The sequence below is a fragment of the Amaranthus tricolor genome, chromosome 14, assembly GCF_026212465.1.
Source record: "Amaranthus tricolor cultivar Red isolate AtriRed21 chromosome 14, ASM2621246v1, whole genome shotgun sequence".
Lineage (NCBI taxonomy): Eukaryota > Viridiplantae > Streptophyta > Magnoliopsida > Caryophyllales > Amaranthaceae > Amaranthus > Amaranthus tricolor.
The window spans coordinates 1,252,456-1,278,410 of record NC_080060.1 but is presented as its reverse complement, the minus strand read 5'-3'; the positions used below and the strand labels follow the sequence as shown (position 1 = coordinate 1,278,410).

The 25,955-nt window shown below is 30.8% G+C and overlaps 3 protein-coding genes across 8 annotated transcripts; 1 reads left to right on the top strand and 2 right to left on the bottom strand.

Annotated features, from left to right (window-relative positions):
• Window positions 1-687: 687 nt before the first annotated feature.
• LOC130800244 (heat stress transcription factor A-2c-like) lies at window positions 688-5,533 on the bottom strand. 2 transcript variants are annotated; one of them, XM_057663701.1, is made up of 5 exons: window positions 4,356-5,533; window positions 2,513-3,388; window positions 2,078-2,309; window positions 1,812-1,891; window positions 688-1,244 (listed from the first exon to the last, which is right to left on the bottom strand). In XM_057663701.1, exons 1-2 carry the CDS (start codon window positions 4,635-4,637, stop codon window positions 2,549-2,551), a joined length of 1,122 nt encoding a protein of 373 aa, XP_057519684.1. In that variant the 5' UTR covers window positions 4,638-5,533; the 3' UTR covers window positions 688-1,244; window positions 1,812-1,891; window positions 2,078-2,309; window positions 2,513-2,548. The 2 variants fall into 2 exon arrangements, with proteins under 2 accessions (XP_057519684.1, XP_057519683.1); XM_057663700.1 differs by having other exon boundaries at window positions 688-1,891.
• Window positions 5,534-9,196: 3,663 nt separating this feature from the next.
• LOC130800121 (protein LIFEGUARD 2) lies at window positions 9,197-9,952 on the top strand. The gene is given in 4 exon segments (XM_057663476.1): window positions 9,197-9,317; window positions 9,432-9,467; window positions 9,470-9,588; window positions 9,675-9,952. Coding segments are annotated over 4 exon segments (483 nt in total). The 3' UTR covers window positions 9,882-9,952.
• Window positions 9,953-10,668: 716 nt separating this feature from the next.
• On the bottom strand, window positions 10,669-24,540 carry LOC130800243 (VAN3-binding protein-like). 5 transcript variants are annotated; one of them, XM_057663697.1, is made up of 8 exons: window positions 22,892-24,540; window positions 22,743-22,800; window positions 17,306-17,458; window positions 12,742-13,186; window positions 12,013-12,231; window positions 11,849-11,898; window positions 11,703-11,760; window positions 10,669-11,420 (listed from the first exon to the last, which is right to left on the bottom strand). In XM_057663697.1, the coding sequence occupies exons 3-8, from the start codon at window positions 17,444-17,446 to the stop codon at window positions 11,179-11,181; spliced, it is 1,155 nt and encodes a 384-aa protein (XP_057519680.1). In that variant the 5' UTR covers window positions 17,447-17,458; window positions 22,743-22,800; window positions 22,892-24,540; the 3' UTR covers window positions 10,669-11,178. The 5 variants fall into 5 exon arrangements, with proteins under 5 accessions (XP_057519680.1, XP_057519681.1, XP_057519679.1 ...); XM_057663698.1 differs by having other exon boundaries at window positions 22,743-23,255; window positions 24,098-24,540; XM_057663696.1 differs by having other exon boundaries at window positions 22,743-24,540.
• Window positions 24,541-25,955: the final 1,415 nt, after the last annotated feature.

Below are 25,955 nucleotides of genomic sequence, written 5' to 3'. Positions count from 1 at the left end.
AATTTTTAATCTCATCCATACATTTTAACTCTCTTTTAATTTCATCCACACAATTCATTTGTCCTCCTTATTTATTACCATTCTTAAAAATATACCAATTCCTCTTTGATACGATTCAAAGAGTACGGAGTAGTACAGTCATACTTCAACCCTATACAACAACCTCAAGAAATTCAAACATGCTTTTTGGTGTTCCTCTTTCCTTTTGAGAGCTACTATGATGCCTTGTATATTTGCTTGCACCACATAATTTTTAAAAAAATAAATGTGAGGCTTTTAAAATTTTATTTTATTTAATAAAAAAAAAGTCTTGGATTTTAGATATACATAAACCATTAGAAATGAAATAAAAAAATTCATTTAAACCTTACTTTTGAATTTCTCTATCTTTTAACGTTAGAAGTTTTCTTTTGAATTACAGAGATAGGCTAAGGAAAATAGAGAATTAGGTAAGAATCAAAGTCAAGACTCAAGACCCTTAGTCGAGAAAACTGATACATGTTGTAACTGAGATAAAACTCGATCTTCTCTAAAGTTTAAATGTGAAATTAGATAAGTATTTTTTATCTGAAATTAATATTAATTATGAAATCGCTTGCCAAAACCGTTACGATGTTAAGAACAATACAAACAACAATGAACAAAACAATGTTTGACAATGCAAACAAAGCAAAAGAGACACAAGGATTTAAGGAGGTTCACCCAATGATGGCTACGTACTCTGTGGTGTGTAGTTTCTGTTTATATTATATCAAAAGAGTATAAACAACACTTCTAAATGAAGAATTACAAATGAGTAAGAGATAAAAACAAAATGCTGTGTTTGGCTTAGGGGTTGTGTTTGATGTGTTTGATGTGTGAGTATGAGAGCTCTATATATAGTACTAGGTACACGAATGTCAATAGCTCACTTGAATATAGTATTAATATAGAGTAATGAATAATATGAAATAACTCCAAGAACTTGAAAGGTCGAAAAACAGCATTCCATACACATCAGAGGATCCGCTCGACCGAAACAGAGAGCTCGCTCGGTCGAGCGAGCATCAGCTGCATTCTGGATCATTCTGTCTGACCGCTCGACCGATCAATAAGGCTCGCTCGGTTGAGCGAGTAGTCAAGCGACCATTCTGCTTCTTCTGTCAGAATTCTGATCGAGCTACCAAAAACAAGTCATTTCTTCTTCTTCATTAATCTTCATTAACACCAATAATTCCCATGAATACTCTCCACATAATTACACCCTTTTGGATTCCACAAATCAAGAGTCACACACATGAATACACACTTCAATTGTGCACTCAAGTCACACATACCATTCATAACAAATTATACTACTACTTACAACTAATGTCCTTTTTAACTATAAATAGCCTATAACTTCTAAATTAACATTGCCAAAACTCTTGATCAAATATGTTTTATAAAAAAACACAAAAAAATGTAAATATATTTTGCATAATTAAGAATTATTCATGATAATTACTTGTCAAGAATTCAAGGATAATTGCTTGCCAAGAACTCCGTCCAAAAGCAAAATAAAACTTCAAATTAGAATTTCGATTATCCCTTCGATTCCTTTATTTTGCTACACTTATCATTTTAAGTAATTCTTTTTATATTGTCACAATTCTAATTTAAATAGTGCTCACTATCTTTCATACTAATACGTTTTCTCTCTTAATTTTATTTTAGTTTTTTCATCCTTTGAATTTTTTAATTTTATATTTCAACTCTTTATTAAAAAATTTAATTCAGATCCTTATAGCAAAATAAAAGGGACGAAAATACAATATAGAAAGTCTTCAAACCAATAATTAAACTTCAATGTTCTCAATCTTGATGACATGTAGCAGCAAACGCTTTTCGATTTGAACTTGAATCAACCAATCTACATTGTGATAAACCAAAACCATATTACTTATAAATTTCTTATAGAATATATATACATATAATTATACACTAACACTATTTTATATATATATATATATATATATATATATATATATATATATATATATATATATATATATATATATTTGATTAGTTAAGGAAATTAATTGAAGAAAGTAGAGACCTTTACACAAAATTTGTGCAAAGAAACTTCATTTTAACTTCTTTATTCTGAAATCTGAACAATGCCTGTATTCCTACAATACGTAATAAATATATATGAGAGCAGACATTCCACAACACAAAAAGACTACAACAAATCAATTTTTTTGGAAAAACAAGGAATTGAAAGACTTTGAAAGTAGATTTAAATCTCCCTTTTAAACAAGTAAGGTGGCTCGACTTTCTTCCCTCTCCTGTGCATATAACAACAAACATATTAAACAAATCATTCAAGCTTACACGTGATAGAGTGTATAAGAGTATATAACATATCGCAGAGTCGTAACCATCAGCTTGAACTAATGGTTAAAAACATTATAGTCGATTTGGAGTTAAATAAACCCCAAAATATATTATATATTTTATCGTACTGATCAGGGTAAAGATAACTTTGTACCATAGAGATGAAGTGAATCCAATTAGGGTCTTCTTTCTAATTGGGGCTTGAACCTGAACCCGAACCCGAACCTGAACCTAAGTAACCCAATCTATCTGCTAGAACATTAACATCTTCTACATTTTCGCAGTTGCCATGATCATTTAAGGCCTTAAACCTTTCATTCAACAACTCCTCCCAAAACTCTTCATCAAGTTCTTTATCATCCCCATCAAATTGGTCTAAACTTCCATCTTGGACCTCCCCTTGCTCGTTCCCAACCTTACCGAACCCTTGCATTTCGAGTGCTAATGCCTCGAGCTCAGAAAACCCTCCATGAGTATGATGATGATCATAGCTATAAGAATCCACAAAGTCTATAGGCTCAACCTTAACATGCCCCATTCCTACAACATTCTCATTACTTGATTCCCCTCTTAATAAGTTACTCTTTTGGCCTTGATCAATAGGCCTTCTTCTCTTCTTGGTTAAGGCTTCTTCTAATTCTTTTCTCCTCTCTTTTTGTTGGACTAATTGTTGTAAAAAAGAAGGGTTTTGCATTGCTCTTGCTAAGAAATTCATCATTTGTTGTTGCTTCATCTCTGTTGCTTGTAATCTTTGTTCCATAGCTTGTAAGTAAGCTCTTGTGTTTTGTTGATGTTGTCTTAACTTCACTAATTCCATCATTAATACTTGCTTATCTCTCTTTAATCTATCAACTTCACCATCAAGACCAAATCTTCCTAATTCTACACAAGGCTCTATAACTCCTTGTTGAGAAGAACAAGAATTTGATAAATGCTTCCTTCTCCTTATGCTCTTTAGAAGTTGCTTTTGCCCTTTCATAAACCCTTCATTAGCAAATTCCCATCTATCTGGATCAATCTTTCTAAAACCCTACAAAATAAATAAAAAAAAAAAACATTTGGTTGGTAATAGTATTAGTGATTGCTCTTTATAAAGTCAGAATAGCTCACTAAAATAGTATCTACTAATCCTAACATATTAATAGTCAAATAAAATATAAAGTGATGAGTAAATTAAAAAATAAAAGATAAAAATTTAAAATTATTGAAGTGAATATGAAAATAAAGGGCAATACACTATAAAATTAATAACTTAAATTATTGATATTAAATTTGAATACCAACTCAACATCATTATTAGTGGTATACCAATTCAAATCCAAAATTTCAAACATCATTTTTCATTAAGAAAAGGAAGCAATAGTGTAGTTAAATTATTAGTAACCACTTTTGAGGCAAATTGCAATATTGTAATGAAAATTAAGGACCCACATATGGAATTAATTTATTTTAATTACTCCAAAGTACATTTAGCTAAATTAAACAAGATAATAAGACAAAGCCCAAAAGAATCATTAAGTAAATTTCACATGATCAAGAAAGGAAAGTTGAATTAAATAAATTCGACAACCATTTACTAAAAGTTAATGACAAGTTGCCAACACATCTCACTAAAAAACACTAAACAAATCTTTTTCTAACCAGAAACACACTCCAGCACATAAACCAAATAGCATCAAATCCAAAAGAAGAGAGACAGGTGTCTTCTAGATATAGGTGACTTTGGTAGCAATATAAATTAGAAAATTGTCAATATTTTGTCCTTAATTTTACTTTAATGAATCAAAAATGACCAATTAAAATTAACAAACTTTTGACCTTTCTATTTATGAATAGATTGTGTCCTTAGTTTTGTTAAATTATTCAAAATAATCAATTAAAATCAACCAACTTATGAACTTTCTAATTAAGCTTAGAATATGTAATTAAGTGACTGAATTAGGAAATTTAGTTAATATCTAGAAAAAAATTAGGGAAAAGAAGAATTATGTACTTACATAAGTATTTAGTTGCCTTACAAAGCTAGAGAAATTATTGTGCTTGAAATTCCTTGGAAGTAAAGATGAAGCAAAAGCATGAGGATCCCAAACTACAAAGCTATGACCTCCTCTGTTCCATGAGACTATATTATCAGTACTTGGATCATCAACCATTTCATATGTTTTGGTTAAAAATGGAGGTGGACCCACTTCATGTAATCCTTCTCTTGGCTGAGGTGTAGGAAAATTGATTAAATCTTCACCCGGGTGCTCTTCTTTTACTTGATAAAAAGGGTTCATGATTGAAGAAATTTACTTAAAATTTATAAATTTGTAGTGGTATGTTTAGTTTTTGCTGATTGATCAAAGACACAACTCAATTTGATCAATGATTTAGTGACAATGTAAGTGAAATTGGACTAAACCCAGATGAGAATTTGATGAAAGATGAGAGTTTGATTGATTTTTTCAAATCTTGGATAATGAAAAATAGGGGATGAACAAAAGGTAATAGAAGAAGAAATGAAAGAAAATGGACTAAACCCAGATAAGAATTTGATGAAATTTATTGAAATATAATCAAATTTTACATAAACCCAGTTGAGAATTTGATCAAACTTATTCAATTAAAGAAATTTGGAACAAACTCAGATGAGATTTTGATTGATTTTAATTGAAAAAGTTCAAATTCTGAATTATAGAGAAGGGGGGAAGAAATGAGAGAAGATTAAGAAAAAAGAAAGAAGCTTTGGATTGCATAAATAATTGAAGAGACTAGAAAAAATCTGGAAAAAGTGTTACCAAAAAGGAATACAAGAAATTAAATTAAGACTAATTTACTTAGAGGACAATATGACATGCTCTGTTTTTCTTCTGTTTCAATGTAGTAAGGTAGGTTTTGGCAGTTATGTTGATGTGTTAGGGAAGAATTGGTGACTAATTAGGATGAGGAGGACTGAGGAAGTGACATTTGGACCCTTAAATAGAACTTGTCAATAGAATTAAATATTTTTTGAGTAGAATGTTCTAGATATTAGAAGGGATGAAAGAAGGATCCTTAATGTAATTTTTTATTTATGGATTTGTGTAGGTGTCTTTTTATATAATTTTATTTACTTGGCTAGATGTTGGATGGTGAGCCTTGGAAACTTCTGGAAATTGTGGAGAAAAAAAGGAAGGATATCAAAAAAAATATTGGATGACCATACCAGAGGAGTGGGTTTTGATTATCCAAATATTGGAAAAAGGAAAAAAGAAATGGAAAATCAATTTGAGCATTTTAATTGGTTGAAATTGGAGAATATGTCCCACTTGTAGCTTAGAAGTATGTAGGTCTACGTCTATATATATAATGATTCCAGTGCCGATTTAAAATTGCTTTTGAAGTCAGTTTAAAATTAAGTTTTGCGTTCATATTAGTTGTTATATAAGTTAAATTCATATTAAAATTAGATTTAGTCATAAAATCGGAACATATCTACTAGGTACCCTCTTGCATTACATGACACAAGGGTTATAGTTGTTTGATCTTATTTGGCTCGAATTTGTTAATATTATAACCCGAGTTATTAACACGAAGAGATGATAGTCGTTTTGGTTCAATAAATATTGCAAAAGTAAGTGTTCAATCGACATTATACTAATATCTAAAATTCACCTCTGTTTTAGTTGACTCTAAAATAAATAAAATAAAAAAGTTAACATATTAATTAATTATATTCAAAATTAAACTAAAAACTATCTAGTTTAGGTCTAACTTCAAAGTATTATAATCGAAACTCAACTAAAGACCTTAAAAAAACACTATATACAATAATACAAAGTTCTAGTAATTGCTATTTTTATTGAAAACATAAGTTTTGGTTAGATTACCTCCAATAAAGGGAACTTGAAAAAGAAAAAAAATATAATAAAGAAGAAAAAGAGGAAGAATAAAAAAATATAGAAGTCCACTTGCAATGAGAGACAAATGCTAATGAAAGCTGAGCTTCAAAATTGTCTCCGTTGGATGGTTATGGGTCAATTCACAATTGCATTGATTATTTTTAGTTATGATTTCCTTTAAGCTGAGGAAATACTCTTCAGATTATGATTTTATGCTTATCGAACATTTTATTTTTGTGGTTTATGGATTTCTACTATTAGATTTTGATTGGTTTATCTGATTGTTTTTATTATTCTAGAAAATTTTGTAAGATAACTTTAAGATTTTGACAGAATTTTATATGGTAGTTTATAGCTTTAAGATTTTACATTGGCACATCTATAAAAAACGTAAGAAAACTGAGAAATGTTCGTCGACTATCCGTTAAAGTTGCTTATTTAAAGATCATTGTTGAATTCGTATTTTATAATGACTATTATTATGTTGAATATATATTTGTCGACGAAAACTTTTAAATCTAAATGAAAATAAATATCGCTAAGCCACCTTTTGAGTCTGTATTTTGAGACAACTTGAATTGTTCTTTTTGGTGTTTTTAGGTTGAGCATGACGTTTTATGTCATATCAAATTGGTTTTGGCATTTTTTGATGGTGAATACAATGCATATTTTTTCATTAACATAGTAAAATTTGAATCTAAGTATATGGATACCGAGTGATATCCAATTTACATAATCTTAGAAGGATCATGAGTTAGATGAGTTGGTTTACTTCTCCAGTTTGATTGTGAAGAGTCTTATGTTCGGTCCTTACCACGTGCATCTCACACCCTTTTCCCTCCCTTTCTCCTTCCCCTAACCCTATGACCAAGATGCACGGTGCGATACCTACTAAAAATTTTTTTTTGTGTTAGTATAGAACGTCGGACACTGGCAGTATAAATTTCTTCATAAAAACATTGGCTTCAAAAACAACATAATTTCTCAAATAGGGTAGAAATTAGTTTTGGCCTGATATCATGTTGAGAAAATTGTTTCTCTTGATTTTATTATTGACAATTAGGTTAAATATATACAAGAATAAATTCTATATTATAGGCTAATTATACAATAGCCCAATAATATACCCTAAACATGATATTAATCTCAGCTCACAATTATTTAAATTTGATATAAAACAAATCCACTAATAAAATTAGTCCTATGTCAACTCCACATAAACCTAGATTGAGAAAATGGTCTTTAAAGTTGAGTGAGTCCAATAACCTGAGGAGAGAAAATCTAGAAGTTTTATAGATTATAGATGAAAGAATATAAAAATCATTGTTATAAAATCTATGTTGTACTGTCATGAATATCTGCAGAGTAATCCGACGTGTATATTGTTATTATTGTACAAGTGCTATAAATATTAGTGTTTGCTTTCATAAACTAAGAATAAGAAATAATAAGACTATTTAAATTTATGATTGATATTTTTGAAAATTTGATATATATAAAAGAAAATAATAAGAATATCTTCATAAAAAAGTAAATTGCGGTAAAAGAAAAAGACCGATTAAAAAGAAAAAGAAAAATAAAATAAAATAAGGACAAAGACGTAATAAATCACGTTCATCTTAAAAGTCACAAAACTCCATATTAAAATACTCTAACAGAGGAAACTGAGCAGCATACACGTTGGATATCGCATATTGGTACACGAATCACTTTAAGTTGGATTATATTAAACAAAACTTATCTTGGATGGATAAAACAACGTAAGAAATTTTTTATAACATAGAATGGATTGAGAGGAGGATTAGGATGAGATATAACAAGAATTGAATTTCCATTACAAGTATTTTTGATTTGAATATATATTTTTTTCAATTATACCTCTTTAATTCGAACAATTCAGGTTATAATTGAAGATGAGAATAAGCAAATGCGATAAATATGTAAAAATCGTGATTAAATAATAATTTGAAGGTATGAAAAATGAAATAGACAATTAGTGTTAGTAAAAAAGATAAAATGTAAAGCAATAAGGAAACCAAAACACTAAATTTATAAAGTTTACCAAAGTGTCTCCATTCTCCTTTGGACTATTATATTTATTTGATACGTGTTTGGAGGATATAAAACTATACTAGCTCAATTCATGTACAAAATGAAGATGTTATATAGAAAAATATTTTATGTGTCCCTCTTATTTTACACAAAGTTGTAAAATAGATGAAAATTAGTAGAAAAAAAAAATTGGGTTAAAAAAATAAGTAGGTAATATAATTAGTTAACATAAAAAGAGAGTATATATTTGTGAACTATGAACGAGATTAAAATAAATAATAAGATAATTTCCAAAACGAAAATTATGCAAAATCAATAAAAACAATTAAACTAAAAAATAATACAAAAAAAAAATATAGAGAATGATACAAAAGTACGGAGTTTTAAGAGGATGTTAAAGCTCAAGTATTAGCTTGATCAACGAATTAGGTGAGACTGAGCTGGAAAATGCCAATAATTAAGAGACAGATTAATGAATACCAGAGCCACGAAAGCAGTGATATGCTAAAGCCAGATAAACAGTAGCTTGTTGATTGTAAGTTCTGGTTTTGTAATCTAAAGTGTAGTACTTTTTGGAAGTTAACTTGACGAATAAGATTTCTAATTAAGAAAGAAGTACCGATTGTTGCATGAAAGAAAGTTTGTTGTAAACAAAAAGTTAGACCATAGAAATCACACGCATTGTCGACTGCCTGATATAAAAATAGTGAATGCTGAAGCCAGTAAAGTAGTAGCATAGTAATGAAGATTTTAACTTTGAATCCTAATTATTTTGATGTTAAAATTTTTGAGATTGTATGCAAGCTAGTTTGGTTATAGCAAAGAACAGTTAGTTTTATACTTTTATTGGATCTGGACTACTGTCTATCGTCTTATGACGGATATGAGGTTTTCATGAGATGCAGAGTTAAGTTAAGCATCAAATGGACTTTTTGTTGCTTGTCGGTTTTGTTACTTTTGCAGTTGGTATAAAATATTTTCGCTTCAAGATATCTTGTTTGGTTGTTTATTCTGTGGCAACTTTTGTTGGCTTTAATGTGAGGTGTTTGGATGGACATATTGTGCGGTTGCTGTATGGAAGCTTATATTTGCATGTGATTGCAAGATAAAAGCTGCATTCGAATTGGAAACATATAAAATGTCATTTTTCCGATACAGGTAAAGTTATTTTAGAGGCTGTGATATTGACGGCTGTGTGGTTGTAAGTCTCACTCTCTACACATTCTGGGCTGCAAAGAGAGGTCACGACTTCAATTTCCTTGGACCGTTCTTGTTCGGTGCCTTGTTTGTGCTGATCATCTTCGCTTTGATTCAGGTATGATATCTTTACTAGTTCTGCTGAGCTGAGCTAATCTTTGTTTCCAAAGATATGTTGTTCAATTGTCAATCTTTAACTTGCAGATATTCTTTCCATTGGGCAAAATCGGTGTAATGATCTACGGCTGTATAGGATCCATCATTTTTTGTGGCTACATCGTTTATGACACGGATAACCTGATTAAACGATACACTTACGATCAGTACATCTGGGCTGCTGTGTCATTGTACCTCGACATTATCAACCTCTTTCTTTCTCTGCTAACAGTGTTCAGAGCTGCCGACAGTTAGGCGAATGTACACAAAAACATTCACAATTGTTTCTTTTAGTCAAACCCATAAATTGTAAAGTAATTTGCGAGTATGTAGTTCGATTTGTACTGCTTTTCTACTTTTAGTACGAGTGATAAAAGGCGTTGTGATGAGCAAAATGTAAAAGAAATCTCTCGGATAAACTTGTATATTTTTTTCATCTTATTTGCTCATTTCTTTCATTTACTTGATTTGTCATATTATTCATTTACGAAGCGTTTAAATTTGATGTATTGTATTCCTAAAAGAAAGTTTTGTATATAAATGTGAGGAAGCCATGTTTTAGGTTATGTTTAGGAATGAATTGTAAGGTGACAGTAAGCTGCAGAAAGATATCAAGTTGACCCAATTTTGTTCAACAAAATTTTAGTATAGCTCCTCCATAAAAAGGATAAGTCATTTTCAAAATTTTAGTATAGGCTGGATCTGGATCCAAATCTGGATCCTGAAAAACAGACCTACGGATTCAAATATAGATATGGATCCTCCTTTTAAAAGTGAATCTGGATTCAGGTCCACTTAAACTCTATCTATATTCGACCAATTGTCATCCCTATCTACAAATATATGTATAATTTCTTTGTTTACATTCCTTAAATAGAAATGTTGAAGTTATACAACATATTTTAAAATAGAAAAGTAGATAAAAAATTCAATAGTAATTATGCAATATAGTCAATGAACAATAGTTAAGCGATCGCTTAATACTAAAAACATCTCAAAATTCGATGAACAATGGTTAAGCGATCGCTTAATACTAAAAACGTCTCAAAATTCAATACGTCATTCTTATAATCAAGAAATCTTACAAGTTTATAAACAACTTATCAAAAACTAACATGCCACATACCATCTCTGAATGGAGGAATTTCAAAAGATTCCAAATAGGCGGCAACATTACCCTTACCTTATAATAACAAGGAAATAAGTAAACAACTTATCAAAAGAAACAAAAAACTATCCTTATCAACTCAACTTATGGTTGCAGAAAGACCTTTACAACAACGCAGTGGTGAGTGGTGACATAGTGTTCTTGATGAGCATTCAAGAGTTTGTTTGATGCTAAAGAACAAAGGAAGCTAAAGATGGGTTTGGATGAGGCACGGCAACAAAATGGTGGTATTCGTTTATGCCTCTAAACGGATTCCCTTTCTTCTTCAAATCAAACACACAGTAATGGTGTCGGATAAATGAATCCGTTTCTAAACACTATTTCACACCAACCAACTACACTCTAAATCTGTATTAGCTCTTATTATACTTGAGCTCCAATCTTCTAATTCCAATACACATTAGCTCTTGGAGATGCACTAGGTTTCTTCTTTTCATTGACCGAGGACAAAAGCTTAGAGACACCTTGAGTCCACATTTCATATTCCTTATGTGTCCTGCACTCGAATTCTATTACTCTATTCGTGGCTGTCTTTAGGCCAAAATAACGTCGTTCCTCTCCTCCAACTTCAATAAACCGCCTCTCCGGCCATACGGGCAAGTCTTTGCACACTTCAATCAAGACCTCTGTTACCAAAAAAAAACATATCTCAGTAGGCGCAAATTTATTTTGACTATATATAATTTTTCCGTTATTCTAATGCCATTAAGTAGCTCCTACCTAGGCAGAGTATAGGATTGTTGTGTATATATATAACCTTATACCTTGTAATAACAAAGAGGTCATTCGCAACTACTCATAAATAACAAATGAGTATCAATTTAATGAGTCATTTTACTAAATTTCATTATAATCTGAAACCAAAGACAAATAAGTCTTTGGTTCTATCAAGAGGATATAGATGATACTTTTTTTCTTCTTGGTGATTGTTCCTGCTATATGTCTGCTCTTCATTTTGAGCACCACCTGCATTAAGATGAGATTATGATTAGCAAAAAAGACTTGCAACTGGAGAGGATAGTGAACATGTTGGGGAAATCTGGAAGAACTCAACCTGGCCTATTTTATCGATGTAAACCGAGACAATTTTCCAGTGAAGATCACCTGAATTGATGGGCAAGTCATAAGAATCAATAAGATTAATTATCTGAGAGACTGAATTACTGAAATTTTTTTTTTGATTAAAGCTAGGCAGAGAAAGAAACTGCCGTCAATTACCTGTACGAGTGCGTTTAAGAAGATCAGATCCCCTAGCTAGAAGTTCTTCATTGCATATACCAAGAAAGTTTTGACCATGAAGATTAGTTTCGCCATTGTAGCTACCATTTGGACTGTGTATATTCTCGCCTTTGATAGTTCTTTCCACAGGTTGAACAGCTGCTATATTACATACTTCTTTCATTGTCCTTGCCTTCAGTGTCGCTGCTCCTCTTAAGGCTGCATATGCAGATAGGACTTAGAAGGCAATGATTTGTAAAGAGCTCTCCGATGTAATCTTAAGAACAATGTAAGCTATAAAATATGTTTCTGCGTGACACCTTAGAAACTTGGAGAACAACTGTAATTGGAGGGTTAGTATAAATGCTCTATATGTTTATGCAAATTTTTTTTACTATAAGGCTGTATTGATCTAATTTATGTTACTTGAATTCGAGGACTCATTCCAGAGACATGCTTGAAGTGTTTAGCTTCCCACGTTGGGTTATCATATAGAGGATATAACATGGATACTTGAGGCTGATGATGAAAGAATAGTCCAATTTGTTATTGATATGTTGTACTTCTATAAGCTATAAAAAGAATTCTACCTTGCAAATGCAATATTACAATATCTAACTTAGGTCGGTATGCACATCAGCACATGAATATAAGCTTTCTAAGCTGCTGTTCAATCAAAAGAATGCACTTATATGATTTACATAGACAAGAGAAGAATAATAATCGAACCTGTTGCAGCAGCAGCGGTGACAGTCATAATATCACCATGAGACTGAACATTGACGGCGGAGCTGAGAACCGAGGCCAAGTGTTCTCTTTCGGCTCCCATTGCCTCAGCGGCTTCCACACACTGTGCAGCTACCAAACTGGCAGCTGAAGCCATTGCCAAGTCGGTGTGCACTGCCTGTTCATCCTTTCCAGATGACTTGGATGCAGTAGCAGTGGCAGCAGCTGTTGCTGCCACTGCTGCAGCCACTGCAGCAACAGAGACAGCTGCATGGAGCTGCGCATTGTGCACTCGCAACTCTTCTTTCTTCTTTTCTCGTCTGTCCTTTAGCCACCTTCCTACTGTCTTGCTCCCAACAGAACCACCGACACAGGGTGTTGTTCCACCACTTGTGGGACCGACGCGTATGGGGGGTAGTAAGGGTTGTGCGTTAATGCTGGTTATATACTGCAAATAACGAAAACCACCAACAAGGTTAGCAAAATTTTCAATTTTTTGGGTGATATTTCTCAGAAACAGAAGCCAATAGTATTGACATTTTTAGTTCTAGAAACTAAAATTTCCGAAAAATGATTTGTGTTTGTGTTTACGGTTGTTTGCATGAGCTCTATATCACTATATTTGTTGAAAGATACATGGTAGGATTGACCGATGATTGTTTGCATCAGCTTTAGACAGAAATTTTAAAGTCCGACACACAATTTTTAGCCTATCCTGTTCTTCGACTGGCCTAGAATCCATTTCCAAGGCCACAACATTTGATCACGGCCTACAAGAAAAATAAATTACAGTGAACTTTAAATAAGGGCTGTACGAGATCTAAAACTCTTGCGCATTATCTTAATAGTACTTGTGTAATAAATAGTAACAAATTCTAAGCAAAACACCAACCTAACAAAATCTTAAGCTATATTCTGTCAAATATTTAGTATATCAGGAACTACAGAGTACTAGAGACAGCATAAGGTGTCTAAGGTGAAGATATGTTCCCACATTTGAAATTTCAGGGAGGGAAGAAAGCAGCACATGCTAGACACATTACTAGTTTTTTCTATGGAGTATAGCATACTTTGGAAAAGGAGGTTTGTAAAAGCTCTTTGGACTGATACTCCCTCTCTCACATGGCTTTTACTACAGGTATAAAACTCTGATAAACTAAAAAAAGGAGAAATTGGGTAAAAAAAAAAAAAAAAGGTGTGATTTACGGGTAAAATGCGAGAAATGTGTATATGAGATGAAAAGATAATTAAATGTGTAGATGAGAAATAATGTGGATCATAGCCAAAAATAAAAATATATCAAAACATAGGACATAGTCCATACTAAAAAGAAAAATGTAGTAAAACTCGTGGGACGAAGGGTCTTGAAAGCAAAAGAAAGATGAGTAAAAACTAAAAATACACCATAAAATAAAGGATTATGCTTCTTTATTTTTACTTTGTTTCTTTTCCTCTTTTACTTTGTTTCTTTTCCTCTTATCATCCTTTAGTTTCTTCTCTTTATTCCAAGAAAAGTGGGTTGAATTTCTCCAACATAAAGAAATACTAAAATGTATAGTATGCTACAAGGGTACTAGAGGATAGAGGCTAGAGCTGTAGAGCATCTCTATAGTCATAGTCATCAGTCTAATATTTCCGTACAAAGTCAAGATTCGAAAGAAATAGCGAACAAATCATACTCGTCCTCTCCAAAGAAAGGACAAAGAAGAATGCATAAAGGCAATAATTATAAATTAAGTTTTTGCTTGTACTAACCTAGCCGGGAGCCAATAATTAAATACTCTTTTATCTCTTTATATTTACTACTGAAAATAATATTTTGTGAGGAAAAATCTCACTCTCAATAATAAATTTAAAGAAACATAAGAAATACTCCATATTATATTTATTAAAAAAGATTATATGTTTCTAAACATTATAATCTGCATAAATAATATCCCTAAAATCTGTCAGAACTAATTTTCTAGGTTGTTTTAAAATACGTAAGAAAACTATTTTTCCTCTGTTGTTTTGGACAAATTATTCAAGCGCTCTGTAATCAACGAGAGCGACCATATTGGAATAGGTAAATGACAGTGACGTTACATGTAGCAAGACAGGCAAGTGTATAAGCTTTGAGATTAGTGGATAATCAATATAGACATAATTAGTTTTGGTTCTAATGATGGTTAAAACCATCTTTATTATTAGGTGTTTGGAGATTAGTGTACAAGCTTTCTCCATTTTCAAGAAGAGGGCACTAAATTAATCACCCACCACCAAACAAAAAGCAGCTGATTGGATAAGCTTGAACTTTTAAATCGAAGAAGGCACAGCTTGGTACCATAATTGTCTTATTATTCTTTCTTTTCTTCCTAAAAATTGAAAAGAAACGGATTAGTCAATAAAGGGAGAATTTCTTTTCCCCACAAATAAAACGAGCCAAACAGGGAAAAATAGTTCAATTCTCTCTTGCTTTTCCTTTTTTCCTTCTATGTCTCCTTTCTTTTTTCTTTTTAGACTCCTTTTTCTTACTACTCACTACTCACAGTTTGAATGGAAAAAAAAATTAAGGAACAAACTTGAAAACTTAGCAGTTAAAATTGTCCTAAAAAAACGCTGATTGCATGTCAGCGGTTGAATATTAGAACCATTATCAGTGGTTCTACCGGTTCCGCTTTTCTCAAAAAATACCTAAATTTATCCTCTATGGACGGTAATGTCTATTATTTCGATTGTATTAATGATTTATAGTTTTTTAGTTTTGAATTATAATGCATCATAATAAAATGACTCATTAAATCATGTACATTTCTAAAAGTTTCACTTTTCTCCCCGAATATATGCTACATGGACGGTTATGTAATAAATTAAAATTATAGTTGGGCTAAAGTGCAAATTTAGAGCATTACTTTGAACGAAGAATCAGCTTTGGGAATGGAATTAATGTGTCAAATTGTCTACAATATAGTGGTGGTTGATCAAGCAATGTCCAATGTTCTTAAAACCATATTTTACTTGCTCTAATAAATAACTAACAATTAATAATTAACTTCACTAAACATTTTCGTTAACAACTATATTATACAAAATAGCTTAACAACCAAAAATAATAAATACTATCAGACACCAGCTAATTAAAAAAGTCAATTAATTAACCTAACAATCAAACGGCCAATTAGCTAACACCTTTATGTATATGGAAAATATAGTAGTGAAAGATACAAAAGTGATCTCCCAAAGCTTACTGTTAATAAAGTGTCAAATAGAAGTATATTAACACAATCATAGGCCATTGAATACTTCTACTTACTTCACAAGACAACCTAAAAAGCAATATCATATCTGGTATGCAGGGCAAAGCTGTCCTCTCTGGACTCATCTTAAAGTAGGAGTATATTAATTGTTAAACAAGCCCACTACTCTTATCTATGGTAAAGATCTACCTTTAGACTGCTTTTCTCTAACATTTAGTGAGCTCTATGCACAAGTGAGGAAATGTTGACAAAATGATCCATCCTAAAAGTTATTTTAGCCAAATTATTTTTTTTTAGGGTAATAATTATAACTATTACTCAATTATCGCACTTATTTTGGATCATTTAGGTGAAAAAAATGATGCAAAATGAGTAGGAAAAAATTATACACTAATAGCTATATTTGTTAACTTTTAATTCATTTTGAAAATTCGATAAAAAGTTATGAGTTACAATAAAAACATAGATCCGTGATTCAAAATTAACCCGATTCAACATATAGCCAAAAAAACGAGTTAAAATTTACAACAAGCCATAATTCAACCAAATCATTTTATCCCGATTTTTAAAATTTGCTAAATTATATAGGTCCACATCGTACTTTCAGTCAATTATTATTGTGTGTTAGATCAATAAATTAATCCTCGTTAAAGCCTTAAATTTATACATTGGTTATCTATAAAAATGCAAATTTTTTTATAAGATAAATATTTGTATTATAAATAGATAACATAAGATAAATTGAGTTATGTTAACTATACTTTTTTCAAGTCCAAGACTGAGTATTTAATACTACAAACGTAATGTGTAGTGTATATATAGAAAATTGAAACTTCAATTAAGATCATAAACATAAACACCTAAATGCTACTTGCTACCATAAGAAATTATCACAGTTGTATATGACATAAAGATAAAGAAATAATGAGACTATTTAAATTGTGTGAATAATATAAATAGACAATTGAAATGTCAATGAGAATAAAAGAAAATAATAGGAACATTTTCATAAATGAAAATTGAAGCAAAGTAAAAAAAAAAAAAACAGATTAAAAAGAAAAATATGACAATCTCTTAGTAGATGAGGGAGTACTAGAGTAGTAATTTAGTTTTAGAAGGCCACACAATGTTGCATGGATTTTAGCTTCTACTTAAACAAGTTAATGACATAATTAAGTAATGTGTATTTCAAGGCAAAAAAAAAAAAAAAAAAGAAAGTTCACATCACAATAATGTTGTACAAAAGCAAAGAGTAACTTAAAAGTTAAAACATGACAAAAGAAAAACACAAGTTAAAAAGAATAGTAAGAGCAATAATGAGGAGTAAAAACCTTATCAAAGTCTAGAGGAGGTGAAACAGGATCAGTAGGAGTTGGACCGTCAAACATTTCAGCTGTTAGAGATGAAACAGAGAAGGTTTGGCCTCCAATTCCATTTGGTGGCTCACTACAAGAAGGTCTTCCTGATGTCATTGGTGACACATCCTGCAAATATATACAAAAAAATTATACTCCCTCTATTCCACTTTGATCTTTCTAATCACTAAAACGAGAAGTTCTAAATTCAATTAATTAACTTGATTAAAGATCAAACTAAAACAGAATAATTATTACCGTCACTTAGTTTATTACAAATTCTATGAACTCATTGCAACAGATTGAGTTAAAAAAATTGTTAGTTGATTTATTTTGCAATTGTAGGCCAAAAATGAATTAGACCCATGAAAAAAGAAAATTATGATGATAATCACAAAAAAAATCACTTTTAGCGTAAATTTTATTAAACATTTTAAGATAAAACTATATAATAATGTCAAAAGTCTTAATCCCAAGAGATCGAAATCGGCTAATTCATGATTAATGAATGATACTAAATTCTATCGAGTAGCCTACCGCTCACCCTACTCCTTTATTCGAGTTTGGGATCAACAATAAGTGACACACTCACAAGACAAAGCACTTACAAGCAGAATTTTAAGACAGAACTATGATCAGAAATAAAGTAATGAGAATCCAGAAAGATTTAAGCTATGAATGAAAATTTAACTTGATAAGTATTCCCATGAGAACTTACAGATTGAGACATGATACGCTCAAGAATAAGCTGGGAAGTTGCAGAAGTAGCAAAAGAGAAAGAATTTCCAGAAATGATCTTTTTATGATCATCAGATTCTCCTTCAAGAATAGGGGGAGTAGTGCATGAATGAACAGTTTTGGGAGCTAAAGAAGGGAGAGACTGAGAAAGAGCTTTTGAGAGTTGAAGAGCTGGTAAGCTCCATGATCTTGAGAGAAATTCCATGGGTAATCTGGGACTTTCAGGAAGCTTATTGTTATTACTGATGCTATAATTTGGTTCTTCACTTATTAACATTGGGTTAGTATCCTCCATTTTTTCAGGGGACTTGCTGATCTCACACAGTCTCACTAGTGTTTTCTTGGTGAGTTGAGTACACAAAGGTCTCCTTACCTTTTTATACTCGCACTTAAGAGTGTCACATTTTATATAATGAGAAAAAGTTTGGGTGGGGTTCACTCTAGTCACCAACTAAGGCATGCCTATGGGGTCAGCGAATCATTCAATTAATACGGCCCTCACATTGATACGGAGTATTGAACTCACAGCTTTCTGACGAGGGTTTACTCTGGTCACCTAACAAGGCATGCCTTCGGGGTGACAGATCACTCAATTAAAACTGTTAGAATATATAACATCTTTTGGTACCTAAACTATAATCTTAAGATTTTAGTTTATTTGGTTCCTTGACATGTATTAGTAGTCAAAGTGACAAAAATATCACAAGTTCGAATCTCAATTACCCCTTGATTCAAGTCAAATATTTCGTGCCATATATGAAAAGAGTCTGTGTTTCATCCATAATGTTAACCTAAAAGGCTCTCGTGCGAAAGGGGTATTGGAGTATATGACATATCTTAGAGCCTTAACCATAATTTTAAGTTTTTGGTTGAAATAATTCGTTAAGAAAAACGACCCTCACATAGACACTGAATATTAAACTCACAACTTTCAGACAATGATCATTTCTTACCAAATAAGCCAACTAGCTAAGTAGTGTTGATCACCTTATTATTATTAATTTGTATATTTTCTCTGTTTATTTTGTGTTGAAGAGTTTTTTATTCTTTACTTATATTTACATTTTGACTTTTATAATAAACTAGTGATCATTAATACTGTAAAATTTGTAGTTTTTTACATTATAAAATCATATTTAAATGCTACATAAGATTGAAATAATAATTAAAATCTATATAAGTTATAACAGAATATAGGCGTAATACCAAAAATAAATGAAAAAAATATATATAATCTAGATGTATCAAACATTTTTTAAGTTAATGATTGTACTAAACCAAATGATAATTTTCTTTCTAACAAGTTTCTTAATACAAGTGTGAGATTAGGTTAATTAAGTTCTTTAGCACTTAAGTAACAATTTTCTTTAAGTTGTATTAAATAAGTTAAAGAAAGAGGAGCATGCAAATTGGGCAAATTTATTAGCTACTACAGGTCTACAGCTACATACAAATTAACAAAAATTGAACTCTTCAACTCCTATATCTTCTAAAGAAATCTTCAACTCCTATATCTTATCAATGGTAAATGGATGCTAAAGGTCTAAATATTACTTGCTCCATTTCTCTGTGTCCCATTTATATTCCATTACTTTCTATTTATCTATCTTAATTTGTATTTTATTTTTAAACTATAAGATAAATATAGTCAAGTAGTATGTTTTTTATTCGTCTCAATGCAAATTTTGGTTAAAATTAGCTTTTAATAATTTTTAATTATGAATAATTAGAGTTTAGAGATATTAAAAATTGAATTAGTATATTGGATATTATGCACAATGAAATGAGACATTAATAGGAAAATGGAGGGAGTATTAGTCTTTTTGCTGAATAAGTGGTTATCTAGATAGTCTTATAAATACTCCTTCCTGCTATCATTTTGCCTCATTTGATTTTGACATGGATACTAAGAAGTTGAGTACTTAAGTATAATGAGATAAAGTAATACATCCTACGTTTCTAGAAATGTCCTATTTGCTTTTTGCAAGTTTGCTAAGCACTAATTTAATTTTTAATATCTGTAATTGTACATAATTAAAAATTATAAATATACATATTAATACACCTTATGTTGAGATAAATTAAACAAGATCTCATTAAACTATGTTTAAATTTATAAATTAAAAATAATATACAAATTAAGAGTAATTAATAAATAGTAATAAAAAGGCAAATGAGATGTTAGAAAAGAAACGAAAAAAATAAAGTATTTAAAGATAAAAGTGAGAATATAGAAATAAAAGTGTAAAACGGAAAATTATGAAAATTGAATAACGCATAGGATTATGTTTTTGGTTTAATAAAAAATAATTAGGACCCTAAACCTGAAGTGCAAGAATAACACACAATATCATGATTGTGATTTAGAATATTTTCAGAGGTAAACAAAATTTTGTCTTGATTTTGATGCACTCTAAAATCATTGCACAGCTTAATGGAATTTCATTTTACTTTTACTGTATCTGCTCTTGCTGCTCTAACCAAGGTCGCATTCGCTCAAGGGCCATGGCTATAATTATAACCTCAAAATGTGCATTCTTTCGTCATTTTTTGATTTCATAAATCACAAAAGGAGGATTAGACCCAAATACTGGCAAGAACTTCGAATAACCTTTATAAAGATGCTCTAAAAACTGGAATTAAGAACATACTCCGTCCCACTCCCATTCTTTATATTTAGCATTGTTTTTTATTTTTAATTATTTCTTCTCATTTTGCATTATTTTTATTTTCGGTATAATTTAACTTTTTTTTTTTAATTTTATTTTACATTCTAACTCTTTTTTTTAACTTTTGAACTTTTGAACCGAGTAAAACTTTCTATTCATCTCTTTTTTTAAGAATACAAATGTACAATTTTAAAAATACCTCACTTTCTATTCCTCTCTGTTTTTTTCTTTCAAAAAACTTATCATTATGCAAAATGAGACTTTTATTAGAAAGTTGTGGGAATGTGGTGTTCAATAAAGAGATAAATTGGATAGTGCAAATGATAATCAAAAGAGTTAAGATATGTGGATAAATTTATAAATAAGATAGAGGTATTTTCAAATAAAAAAATGAAATAAACTGAGTGAAACGATCCAAAATAAAAAATAACTAAAATTGAAATGGACAAAGTATAGCAAGTAATACCATTAAGAATCAGCTGAGCTTAATATGGATTTGTAGTTATTTGGCTACTTGAGGGAGATTATCATTACTCTTTCTACTTATTTATTTCGAATGAAAATTTGATATTTTTAAACAAATCATTCTTCATCCACTCAAAATACACAAATTATCAATCAATCAATTAATTTAAAAAACACTCAATTATGAAACTTATAGCCTAAAATATACCGAATTATTCCTCATCCACTCAAAATACACCCTTACTATTAATGTTAAAAGATACCTTTAGCTTACTCGAAATAATAACTATAATAATTAAGTGTAATTTGATGTATTTTGAGTTGATGAAGGATAGTTAAATTTACTAATACTTCTATTAAATTTTCCAATTTCAAATTCATATGACATTTTAATGATTTAATAGTGTGAATGAATTTGTACAAAGTTAAACATAACAATCTACAGATTACAGTCTACACAAAGATAAGCATAAGAATTCTAGTGCTCTAGCCTCTAGTCTATTAACTGCACTTATTTATAATATTTTTGTAAGGCAGAAAGAATTGATGGAGAGTCATTAGAATATAGTACTACACTTTCTCCCTTTTAAAATACTTCCTATACTAAGAGAAATGTAAAAAAAAAAATAAAACAACAAAAAAATTTTATAACAAATCCTCTTTAAATTACTAATATAAGTGATTTTTTTTTTATATTACTTTTAGTAGCAAACAGAATGCTACAAGTACAACAGAGTGAGTACTCCATTCACTCTTTAGTGAGTAGTAAGAATTGATGGGTGTCGGAAATCTCTACAGGTATTGGCAACATCGTAGGTTTTCAAAAAGGAAAGTAGTCACCCTTTTGTAGGTGAGACAGAATGGTTATCAGCAGTTTCCATCTCTAACTAAAAACCAAGATTTCTGCAGTAAAAGAAAAGGCTGTGAACTGAGATGAGCTTCAGCAAGGAAGCGTGCCCTTTTGATGCCTAGTACGTATCTGTAAGACATCATCATCGCCCATTTCATATAATATCCAAAGCTTCACTTGATAGCAACCAAAGTATTTGGCTAAAATTTGATCCAAAAAAGAATACAAAAAGTGTGTTTTCTTCTAGGATGCAGTGACAGTTATGTTAATAGTACTCTACTATGTCTTTAAATCTAATTAAAAGTGACATATAATAAGAGAAAAATATCACTTTAATAAGCAAATTTAAAGGTATATAAAAGAGTATACTGCAGTCACGATAATTTTTAAAAACCTTTAAAATGTTGTTTCTATGTGCGGTCGATATTCTTTAAAAGCCATAGTTTCTAGCTAGTACTTCTGTGTGTGGCAAATCAAAGTTTACAAGGGGTAATCAGCACCCATATACAATGAATGAGTTTAAAATACTTAATAGGAGCAACTAACTTATTTGCAATTATTACTGCTAAAATCCCTCTTGCAGCTTGTTATTATGTTTCAATTAATTTGCATCATTTCGAAATATAAAATGGAAGCTTTTTTACTCAAATGAAGCAAAATTAGTGGCCAAGCAAGTGGTCCTTTTGTTTACCTTGTTAAAATAAACTGCCACTGCTGCAACAAATCAGAGGGAGAAAACCCTTTATTCCCTGTCTAAAATGAGTAAAAGTTAATCTCATCTTTCGTTTTCTAAGATGGGGTTGAACGCTTCAATAAGAAACCATGCAAACTGCAAGTTACTTGCCTATAATTCCTCTACTTTGCCCCTTCCCGCTATTGTTTTTACTCATATACTTTAATAACTTGGTCCAGGGATGATGCCCACCAGTTGTACAGCAAACATAAAAAATAATATTCATAAAATAAAAATAATCCATCCAAATAATCAAATATAAAAAATACTGTAAATAATCCATCGACTTAAAATACCTATCAGAAGCAATATTTTCTTCAACTAAATAGCATTTGTCAATCCCTTCTGAAATCTGAATCCTGTGGCCCAAGTTGATCGAATGTAGATCATTTTAATAGCAAAGCAAATGAAGAGACACACCTATCCAAGTTTTTCAATGAAACATCGTTCTCTAAACCATGAATCATGATCCTGCACCTTACATTCACTTATAAGTCACAACTGCATAACAGGACACAAAAAACAGATAAAATAGAGGAAAACAGTCTAAAAATTTGATGAGGCACTTTTATGTAAAGGTGGTACAAGGCATGATACTAAACCCATCTCCATTTTCATCAGTATCATCCCTCACTCTAAACTTCAAATTCCTTGCTCTATGACATGCATCTATCATCGTTAGATTGCACAAGATAAAAACAAAAGCAATCCAGAAAAAATCTTCTACTCAAAGTACTCATAGAAGTATAGAACTACAATGAATATAGCATTACACTTTTCACAACCTCAAGAAAAGGGAAAATCAACTGCAATAACCCATATAACAAGTTACAATTGTTAGTGTGCAAACTCGCTCCTTCATTTGCGTAACAGGATCCCCAAATATTAAATTACAGTAGTATAGTATATGTCAATTATTTACATATAAAAATTGTTAGAAAAATATCGGATTTTCAAACAATTTGTCAATTTTTTCAAAATTAAAAAATCTCTGTTCCCCACAGCACTATAGCTTTGGCTTTGCTTGACATCAATTAAATTTTCCAGGTCTATATAAAAAAAAATAGAATAATAGAATGTTTGATTATTTAAAGTTGAAGTTTAGTTCACCCTTAGGGCACCAAAACATAGTTTTCTGCCTTTATTTGATTTAACCATATCACTTGGACAAATAACGATTTCATATGTTGAAATGTGAATTCTAGGCATTTCCAGTGGTGATTAATTAATTAGTTACCAAAAATCAAAGACAAATCACCATTATCTAAGCATAAATTATAAGAATTTAGAGCAAGAATATGGAGATCGGGGACCTTAAGAATACGGTTGCGATCGGAGACTTTAAGAATACGGTTGCAATCGGAAACCTTATTGCTTTCGTAACTGATTCCAAATGCTTCATTTCTTTCATTGATAATAATGATGAAGAAAGGGAGAAGATACCAGAGAAGTGGAGTTCGTAGGGTTTTCTGGTATGTTCTTCCATCCTCCATGGAAATTCCATGAGTCTTTCTCTATGCTATCATCTGCCATTGGAATCAAAGTTGTTCCTGTATTGGTTTTGCAGAACAATTCCATGGAAGCTCTTGATTAGTGTTTGATCAAGAAACCTAATTGCTGGTAGAGGCCTTGTTCTTAATGCCTTTGCCAAGTTATTGCAGAATGATCATTCAAGATGATGATTGTTCCTACAAAAAGCAACAATGGGTTAGCGGGGTTCGGAATGTTTTTTCGGGCACCTACTCCGACGCTCAAGTCAATAACAGTACAAGACAAGCTTGCCTAATAGGTCACCCCAGGAGCACTGTGGCTGCAAGGTGGATTACTACTTAGACTTATTTAGATGTGAGGTCTTTTTAATATCTGACTAATGTTCTTTTGAAGATTGATCGGAATAATTGCAATTACTCTTAGATTAGTAATTATGCTATTGATGTCCTTCTAAAAATCAAAATGGGTCATTGAAATTCAGTTGTAATAACTCCTTAGTAATAAATTACTTTTAGTTCTTTTGTATTTTTCTCTTAATGGTGGAGAATTAAATTACCTCATATGTGCTCCTTTCTCCATATTTATAGCTCATCATTGTGCTTGTAAAACATTCCTCTGATTATTTACTAATCCCCATAACTTTTTACATGCCACTGTGTTTACTTTTGACATGTCAATCCTTCCATTATTCTATTATATTACATTCTTTGCTTCTCCTGTGGACATGTGTCCCACAACCTTATAATGTCTTTCTTTAGTTGACAAGTGTTTCTTAATCGCACGTGAGCTTCCCATGCATTAATATTACTATATACACACAATGTCTTTTTTGACCTTCCCAGATGAATGTTGCTTCTCATGTTTTATCTTTTACACACAAAAGTCAAGATCATATAATAATTGTTTGGTGAAGTTTATACAACTAAGAGATCGAAATTAAGATCAAGTTCATACGCATTTAGAAACCCTTCTATGCCTCCGAATGGCGCAAGAGAAAATCGATACTTCCTCTATTTGTCTACCAATATCATGTTTAATTTGTGCTATATGTAATGCACAGATGCACTGAATCAACATATGAAACACTCTAAGAAATTATTGCTAATTTTATTTCTAACTTATAAATTAAAAATAAAATTTAAATTAAAGTTGATAGATTAATAGAAAAAAAAAATCAAATGAAAGAAATCCATGGAGTACAATTATGCTCTAAAGAATCACAACATATAACTTATATCTTATTTTCAAGGGCACTCTACTCTTGTTAAAATAACAATATATTTCTATTTTAATTAGATTTCTCATTTGGTTTGACTCCAATTTAAAAAGAAAGATATTATCAAATGATGGAGTAAGGGACAAAGTTGTATATATGATAATAATTGTCTAAATTTTAAATTATATTATGATCAACTTTTAACTTAAATTTCAACCAATTTAGAAATCCTCAACGAAATCGACAGAAAAAGACTGGAAAAAGATATGAGAGGTTTGGATTGCAACAAGGGAAGATGGAAGTTGTGGGAATATGTCATGCCTTAAAATAATTTGCCAACCTTTTTACCAATCCACTTTAAAACAGATCACCGTAAGAAATGTTTTTACTCTAGTTTGGTTATATGACCTATAAAAGCTCAACCATTACTAATTACTATTGTTTTATTAGTTGGGGTAGGTGGT

Bases quoted from the DNA above. Each gene is read 5' to 3' on its own strand.
- LOC130800244 (XM_057663700.1), bottom strand. From the start codon at position 4,637: ATGAACCCTTTTTATCAAGTAAAAGAAGAGCACCCGGGTGAAGATTTA. The intron at 3,389-4,355 runs GTAAGTACATAA...TTTATTTTGTAG, and splicing joins TAAGGCAACTAAATACTTAT to GGTTTTAGAAAGATTGATCC.
- LOC130800243 (XM_057663695.1), bottom strand. From the start codon at position 18,362: ATGGAGGATACTAACCCAATGTTAATAAGTGAAGAACCAAATTATAGC. The intron at 17,459-18,047 runs GTAAGTTCTCAT...ATATATTTGCAG, and splicing joins AGCGTATCATGTCTCAATCT to GATGTGTCACCAATGACATC. The intron at 13,187-17,305 runs GTTTTTACTCCT...CGTTATTTGCAG, and splicing joins CTCCTCTAGACTTTGATAAG to TATATAACCAGCATTAACGC.